This window comes from Gavialis gangeticus, unplaced genomic scaffold (assembly GCF_001723915.1).
Source record: "Gavialis gangeticus isolate Ggan-Ray unplaced genomic scaffold, GavGan_comp1, whole genome shotgun sequence".
Taxonomy (NCBI): domain Eukaryota; kingdom Metazoa; phylum Chordata; order Crocodylia; family Gavialidae; genus Gavialis; species Gavialis gangeticus.
Window position 1 is genome coordinate 42,233,310 of NW_017729030.1, and position 9,129 is coordinate 42,242,438.

The window sequence follows — 9,129 nt, forward strand, 5'->3', positions numbered from 1 at the left end:
TCCCTCTCCTGTGCTATTAATACTGGAATGGGAGTGAATATTTAGGTCATAAAACAGCCAAAATGTTTTCATGACATTGTAGTTGGTGCCCTGTTGATTTATGCATGTCACAGCGTCTATACTCTCCCAAGACTAACTGCACTTAATTAAGCACTTCCAAATTATCGGAACATGAATTATGAAATAGGAGACTGGTAAAATTCACACAAATTTCACATTATTAAGAAAATCAGAGTTCAAAATAATGTAATGCCTCAGGAGAAGAGCAGCATGGAGGCAACACAACATTTCCAGAACAACACTTAAAACAAAGCATTTAGCCAAGTCCCAAAAGGATTCCTCTTGCCCACACACCCTTCACTTCAATTACATTAAGGGTCCCATCCTGCTCTTGCTGAAATAAATGATCAGACTTCCACCAACCTAAATGAAACAGAAATAGCCCCTAAGCATGGCACAATCCTGCAGTGGTTTCTATCTAGAGAAAGCAACATTGGGCAATGTAATAGGACAGTCACAGATCTTTAATTTCTAAGGAACTTGGGCATCAATGAAAGGCTGTGCTATTTTAGTAGGAGCGGAAGAGAATTCTGGATATATAGTAGTTATAGCTTTGATTGTAACTTTTAGTTATCTTGATCGCCTAATCTAGTTTCTTCTTTTCAAAACCATACACTTGAAGATGAATGTTCCCTAGCTGTAGTTTTTATATTTCCAACTGTATTGCAAAAGAACAATATATAACAAATTAAATTTGTCACTTGGTAAACAGTGAAGATTTGTCTACATATAATATACTGGAAAAATACTTCAAAACTGTAGACAGATGCATGTGTTTAGTTTCTTCATAAAAGGTACTTTCCCCCTTAGCTCATAATTAAAAAAGCAAGTAACTCAAAAAGTTTATACTTTTATCAGCAGTGCTAAAAAATGTGAACACTTTAAAAAGGGGGAAATATTGCTATAGCTGATTCAGCTAAAACTTGTTGAGTCACATTATTTCATTTGGGTTTTTTTAATAAAGGGGATGCATCAAGCGACTTTAATTAATACTGCTAGTGGAACTTATCTTTATTTTTGTTATTTTTCATACAAAATAGTTAAAAAAAAAGTGAAAAAGATTGTTTACTGAAGGTAAGTACCACAAATAAAATTGTCATAACCCAGTCCCTGGCTACTGATCTGTTTAAGATCAGCATGACTGGGAATGCCATCTCTCTCTCTCTACACATATACTGTAACTAGAAATAATTCAGTAGTGTAAGCTGCTTCTACTGTTTTCCATTAAGTCTCAAGGAGCAAAATTTTATATTTGAGTGTGCAGAGAAACTAATGATTCTTAACCACTGTTTTTATTTGTAATCAGACAGGTATTTTGGCTGTAATGGCTAACCAGTAACAACTTTTAACAGCAGGTAAATAGAACCAGCATGCAGAGGTGTTTCAGGTACCAAAAAATACTGTGCTAGATTCAAAAGGGACAAGCAATGGTTACCATAGACAGGACATTCTCTTCTACATTATCTACAGGACTATGACATGAAACTTGGAGCAAAGATAAATCTTTGGCTGTTGAACAGCTGAAGTTTTATGTTACGAGTTAGGAAAGAGCTGACAAAGTAGTGTAAAGTATTTTTGCCTCCAGCTCTGCAACCCAAAGATCCAACAAACTGCAAAAACACTTTTTTTTCCTTAAGGGGGACAGTGGAAGGGAACATGGGGGAAGAACACCACAAAAATTCAATGTCCTTCCTACCAACAATTCTATCTAAATGTTTGAGTACCTATACCATCCCCTGTACAGGCCTCTAGAAACAGATCATTAATTCAGAAGTCAGGTAGTTTTAGATCTAATCAATGTCGTAATAATTTTCTGTCAAATACTTGATATCACCAAGTCCAGAATTAGAACCCCAAGTGTAGTCCCATGCCTCATTCACTAATGCACAACATCAAAAATAAATAACTGGGTCTCAGTGTCCAATAACTACAGTGGCAGTTAAATTCCCGTAGGCAAGAATAAAACATACCATACAGGATTTAAGATATCCACATCTACACATAGGTAAGTGCAAAGAAAGGAATATCTGTACTGAACCCAGAAACAGGAAGCAGGAGTCACAGCTTTTAAGTGCCACAATTTTCTGCAAGCGTGTTTTAGAGGAAGACATTAAAACACACTTAGCTCCATAGAACAAAGCTGTTCAGATATATTTTTGTACGTTGTCTCTCTCCCCAGCTCTGATTTCTTGCTTTACTACATATTAGACCATTGCTTGGAATTAGTCACCAGCAATTATATAGCAAGAGATTTTGGAACAGTCTCGGTATTGTTTCACACTACTTTGCAATTTCCTGGTTTACAGAGACTGTAAGAGTCACTGCAGACAACTTCAACAGATTATAGAAACCTGAAATGAAGACAAGCCACCATATAGCTCATATTAATTATCATATACAGTAAATAACTTGTCTGCCCTATCAAAAGCAAATGGAAAACTGCTGCCTTTGTTTAAGCTACATTTATTACTTCATACACATGCTCCATAAATTGTTTACTTTGCAACTGTTTCTAGAAACTCTTCTAATGAATTTTTAAAAAATTGTGATCTATATATATATATTTTACAGGCACCTGAAGTTTGTGTGACTATACAAAATATACCTGCTCAGGAAGTCAGGAAGTCAAGAGGCACACCAAACAGCATTTTGTTGCTCAGCATGATTGTTGCTCAATTAAAGAAAAAATACTCCACAAACCAAAGTGAAACAGCAGCTGCAACCCTTGAGATAAAATGGAATGGTCTCTTCTTATATAAAGGCTGTGTATTAATAGTTCTACTGTTGTATTACATATCAGTGATGTATTATCTATCTGATTCACAATTACATTTTTTTAGAGTGCTTTACCACTGCAACTAAAAGGAGTATTTTAACATATTCTATTAAGTGTGTGCTAGTATATTTCATTACATGGGGTCAATATGTAAATACTGAAAGCTTCCAGGAATACCACATCACTGGAAAAATTTTCCTTATGCCTTAAATATATTCCTAGACTGCACTACAAATCATATTCAAATTTGCATTCATGCTTTTCTCATTCTTGTTATAAATCACACTAAAGGAAAAAATAAATCATCCATTCAAACAGAACCTGAGAGACAATGTCTGGTGTGTATTATTTTACTCAGGACTTAAATGGATAAGAAAATGGAAATCATGACTTTTCCCCTAAGAATTTCCATTTATGTTTAGCCATCCCTATCTGGAACAACAGAATAACAGATGCTTAATATTTCTAGACCAGCAACACTATCTGTTATGAAAATTAAGTTAAATTATAGCATTTTATTTGTGTTTTATTTTTTAATTAGCTTTCCATAGTGTACCTGCAAGTTTTCTCTAATCATAAAAAGCAAAAGCAAAGTAAAATAAACCACGTGGCTGTGACATCCCACAGAAGGGAAGCCTTCAGTAGATAAGTCATAAGCAGACAAAATCTATGTAGGTGGGGGGGGGTACACAAAGCCATTTTACATAACTAATTCTGAATTCATTTTGCCTGAAATGTAAAGATGATAACCAGATTGTCAGTGGTACACCCATTTTTGTTGAAGATTTTATGTTAGTGTTTTCTGAAAGTAATTGTTTATCAACAAAAACCAAATTTCATTTAGATTTCAATGTGCTAAAATACACTTGTATGTATGGAGTTAGAGTTAACTTGTTTCATGCACAGATCTAAAAGGAATGGCCCATAAAGTGTTTAGATCCCTTAAAAAGCATCACCGAAACATTGACAGTATGTTTTAACTACTTGCTAACTTGACTTTAGAAAGCTGTAGAATGGGGAAGCTATGTAGACCATGCATTCAATTGGTTTTAGGCACCAACTCTGGCAGCAGAGATGCTACACATTTGGGGAATAAAAGATCTTGTGTGGTGCTCCCTTCAAAGTTATAATGAGCTTTAAGGTAATTGTAAGTGGAGATGATGATACTAGTTTTCACTGCAGGTTAATTCCACTAGGAACCCTGTGATATTTTTTGTTAAGTGTAGCTCTCCCTGCATTAAAAGGCAGAGTTGTTTTTGCTTTTAGAGAGACAAACACACAAAGCGCATTTATGGGTTAACCTTGCATTGGGGCAGCCTCCAAGCTAGCAGCAGCTTCCTGCTGTGCTGCTTCTACAGCAAGAGATGCATCTGCACCTGGCAATTCTTTTTCTCCTTCAGTTTCCATGGCCACCTCCTTCTGTTCTGTAGGCCCATCAGTGAGTGCTGCTTCAACTTCTTCTGCAGCTACAGCTGCAGCCGCCTCCTTTGCTTCAGTGACTTCAGCTGAGTCTTCATTACCTTTTAAAGGATGTATGTAATACGATAAAGAAGGCATACAATGCACGCATGCAACACAAGTATGAGATCACCAGTTGCTTTCACCATCTTAGTTTTTCATCTGGATTTTAAATAAGCTTCAAAGTTGAGATTTGGCCTACAAAACCCACGTAACCCAAAGTTATTGTTCCACATCAGTTAATATGGTACTAGAAATGACCCAGGCTCATGAAACTGGATTCTACTTGGTTTGACAGCATAAAGCAAGTGATTGAACAAAAAGTTAAGGATCATGCAAGAGGGTTACAAAGTGTATGGGCCCAAACCTGGTCTTACTGAAGGCATCAAAAAAACAGAGAGAGGAGTTACAGGCCGATTTCATGGGGAAAAGGAACAGAGTCCTAGGTGCAGCTGAGTTTATTTAAATATGCCATAAAACAGATCCACTTTTATGCTTAGAAGCTTTTAGACAGTTTAGTACATCAGAGATGCAAATTAAAGATGTGTACATAAACAGCTGTCATGCTTGTGACTACCATGGATATACCCAAAGCAGCATTAAAATGGCAAAATTTGGTTAGGGTGGCAGTAACCTGGACCTTGGCTAAAGTTAGTCACGTAGATACTCATCCTGTTTCTTGAGGGGTTTTGCTGCCTGACTGAGCTCTGTGCTGCCACAGCGAGGCTGCTCTTCCTACCCAAGCTACCAGGCTCAGAGCTACCTCACGTCCACATGATTGATCCTTCTCTTGTTCCCAAACCTAAGTTCTCTCTGAGATTTGTCTGCACTGCACTGTGGGTAAACCTGTTCAGAGAACCCAGTGTGACTTCATGTGAAAGCATTATTTTAGCTTTGACTAGGGGGTAAACCATTAAAAATGAATATAGTCCAGAGCAAGAAAGAGACCACGCACACAAATATACCACACAAGCATGCACAAACACTGCATAAGGTAACGTATGTGGCACTGTTAGTTTATCCTTAGAGCAGGCCCGAGTCACCATATGAAGAACAGAACAGGAAATAAAAAATTGTAATATAGCCTCAAGGCAAAGGAGAGAGGCTAAAAAACAACCCCAGAACTTAAAGAAACACTCTCAGATACTCTAAAAGAAAATTCCATTTTAAATACCATATTTACCCATATCTATGATGAAGTCTGCCCCCCCACCTTATCAGCAGGGTGGGGAGAGGGTCATCTTAGATTTGCATATAAGGCAGAGTGGGGGCACATGGCTGCAGCAGCTCTGACTCTGACCCTGAGACCAGGTCAGGGCCAGAGTCAGACCCACAGCAGCCTCTTGCCTTCCCACCTCTGCTTGCCCATTGCAGCTTCTGCCCCCTCCTCCCCACTTACTGTCAGGTACAGCTCATCTCTGGATCAGGCTGGGTTACATCCAGGGCACAGAACACATGGAAACTCTTTCCCCTGCCCCACCAATCAGCAGTGCTGACAGTGCTGGCCTGCACTTCCACGTACTCTGGGAGAGAACAGAGCCCACCAGCATCTGACAGTAAGGGGGAGGGCAGGGGGAAAGAGGCAGAGACTGAGGAGTAGGTGTGAAGGAGCAGGGATTGTGGTGAGTGGGAGGGACAGAGGCTGTGGGGACCTGGTGGTGGGAGGGTGCCAGTGGCAGGAAGGTTGCAAGTGGCAGGGTGGGAAGAGGGCAAGGGGGCCACCTGACCCCCTGACCCCCAGGCACTGTCTTCCATGCTACAGCAGTGGGGAGGGAAGTGGACGAGACAAATTTAAGACAACTTTCCAATAATTAGGTTCTATACCTGGAAAATTATAACCAACGTATACGTTTTCCATATAAAGATTCTAATTATGTGAGGGTCATCTTAAATTCAGGGTGCACTTAGATTTCAGTAAATACGGTAGCTCAGAAGCACCTTCGGGGAAAAAGGGCATTTTGCCATTTGCTTAATTGAGCAAAATACAAAAAAGTAGGGCAATAAGAGGAAAAAAGAAAAAGAAGTCACACTGATCAATTAGTTTTACCTTCCAGTTCTCATACACTGGCATACGGATGCATTGTTTGCTTTGGAATCCAATCAAAAATGGATCACACTGGTTAATGAAAACCTAAATTTGGGGTCAAGGTATCTGACTGTGTCCCTTTAAAGATATAGTATCTTTCCAAGAAACTAACCTGCTCATACAAAGAACAGACTAAACAGCCAAGCTCAACATTCAGTACACTTTATTGGACAGTCAAATATAGCATTCATTCAAACCGGCCAGATTCTTGACAATCTCAAAGTTGCCTTCTACAGGACATACTCAGTATCTCAATATGGTCTGGCCTAACAAACAAAGATATTACTTTTCAAATCTCACAAGGACGGAGTGTTTGCAAAAGAAGGCATAAAGTCATCCCAAGGTAGGCTGCGTGGTATGCAATGGTGAACGACTGTCCTTTGTTTCTATTTTACTTCCTCGACAGAATTCCCTTGTATCTTATTCTGGAAAGTGTAAAAGTAGAGTAATGATTAGAAAGATTGAATCAGCCTTACCATTAAAAGTTAGAGAGAAAAAAAATTAACCACTAAAAAGAAGAAGGTTAGGAACAAGTATAAAGACGACAGGTGAATAAAACTGGAGGACACGCAAGCAAATACATTCACTTACTTAGGGACTAATGTAATGAAGTGAATTCTTGGGGCAAACATTCATTTTACAATCTCAGACAATGCCCAAGATATTCCACCACTATTTCTATTTGTGCTCTTTCCACCGTGCTTTTAAAATCCATGATTTGTCAAAAGTTAACTTTTAAATCAATAAGAACTGGTTCACTTTTCAAAAACATTAAAATAAAACTGGACCATCACAACTTACTAAATGTTGTCTTTCTGAATAAATGTAATTTGGGAGTGCTGGCTGTCTTCTAAAAATGAACTATTTGGTTTGACCCAGAAGAACACATTTAACAGGAAAAAATAATTTAGATAGGTGAATTAGGGCAAGTTTCCCTTTCAACCACGTGCTTTCTAGTTGTAAATTCCTGTTCTCCCAACTGGGAAGATTACACTGTTACATTAGCAATATTTAGCAAATATTGCTAATATTTCTATCATTGCATGGATATCATCTTTGATATGCTGCTTCTCTCTGTTCACCATTTCATATTGTTTCCCAATCTCCACAAGACCAGAAATTTCACAAAGTGATTAAAAATAGCATCATTTAGCTTTCAGATACTAGATTTTTACATTCTGAGTTGTAGTTTAATTAGTCCTCTAGTTAGTTATTTTTCACAGTGCTGTAAAAAAGCACAAAAGGAGTGACTGGATCCGAAGGAAGTATGGCAGAAAAATTATGGTGCCGTTTCTTATACTATGCTAGTGATGACACACAGACAGACAAAACATGACGAGGACTACACTGAGCATAGGGAGCAGAGGTAAATGCTTTCAAGAAAGCAAAAGTAATTTAGGGGATTCTATAACAGAAGGAAGCATAAGCCAGTTGAGTGAATATGAGGGGAGGAACTTTTGAGGTGTGGGAAGGAGGAAAGATTAAAAGAAGTCCAAAAAGGTAGAAATATTAGAGCTGATTCAACTGTAAATTGGGATTAAAGTTGCCTGAAGGCTGAATTGAAAGTAGAAACTCTGAGAATGACATTCAGGCACGAGTATGATCCTGAAAGAAACACAGGACATGTTTCTAGGCATATACTTACTCATTAAGGGCAAAAAATCACTAGTTAAGAATTTTCAAACAACTATGAACACAAGAGGGAAAACAGGATGCTCATATCATATCAGGTCATTGTGAAATATAAAGACAGAGGTTATTTGGTATCACAAAATGAAGATGATAGCCTTTGAGGTAGTTACAATGTTACAAGATACTTGATACTCTGACCCCAGCTTAACAGAGCCTGTGAATACATGCATCATTTTAACGGTGCAAACCGTCCTATTTACTTTAGTGGGGATATGCTCAAGCGCTTTGCTGGATCACAGCCAGTATCCTCAGCACCTTGTAATATCAAACCCAAAGAGAGAAAAATAATATGCAAGTACTTCATTAAATTTGCCATAGGCAGACTGCCTAACCACTTTGGAGATAACTTCAGAACAGAGTAACGCCAAGATCGTTCCCATGTCACATTGCATAGGGATATGTCAATAAAAGGCCCTATCTTTTTGGGACCCATTTAAAAGGTCCTGAAGAGGAAGCAATATACTTATTAAATCAAATCAACTTAAATTGTAGAAGGCCTAGTTTTTTTGAGGGTTTGTTTTGGGGGTTTTTTTTTTGTTTGTTTGTTTGTTTTTTAACTATTCAAACACTATTCTCAACATTCAAAAGGGAAGGTTAAGAAAACAACTTTAACATTTCTAGCTGTTTAAAAACAGGAAAGAATTAATTTTACCATTCTTTTAAAAATGCTGTTAAAATGTTTAAACTAGTACATGAGTCAAACAGCAACTTCTCCCCCAACCGCCCCACCCAACTCTCCAAAGAAAAAAGCCTCCAGCAATTCAATACAATTATAAAAGAAAAAAAAAAAATCAATCTTGTAAAAAAGGAGTCTCTACTTTGAGAAGTGACTTTTAAGACAGCACTTTCTTATTCAAGGACTCTACTCTTGGTGTGTACGTTCAGTTACATCTGCAGATTTTAGATAGCGCTATATATTTATTTTTGTGGCTAAGTGCCATGTCTTTATTTGTAAACAGAGACCATACGATACAGCGATTGAGGCAATATGCATGGATCACCCCAGTGCCCTTTTAAAGGGTCTCTGTACATTCTTTGTAAAGAATGGGCTATAATA

The 9,129-nt window shown here is 37.9% G+C and overlaps 1 protein-coding gene across 3 annotated transcripts in view; it reads right to left on the reverse strand.

The window, feature by feature from the left end:
* The window catches only part of NDUFC1 (NADH:ubiquinone oxidoreductase subunit C1), a 63,680-nt gene that overhangs the window by 32,065 nt on the left and 22,486 nt on the right, over positions 1-9,129 (reverse strand). For all 3 annotated transcript variants that reach the window (XM_019522103.1, XM_019522104.1, XM_019522105.1), the window contains one exon: positions 4,138-4,356. In XM_019522103.1, the coding sequence (XP_019377648.1) occupies positions 4,138-4,356 (219 nt within the window). The remainder of the gene's footprint in view (positions 1-4,137; positions 4,357-9,129) is intronic.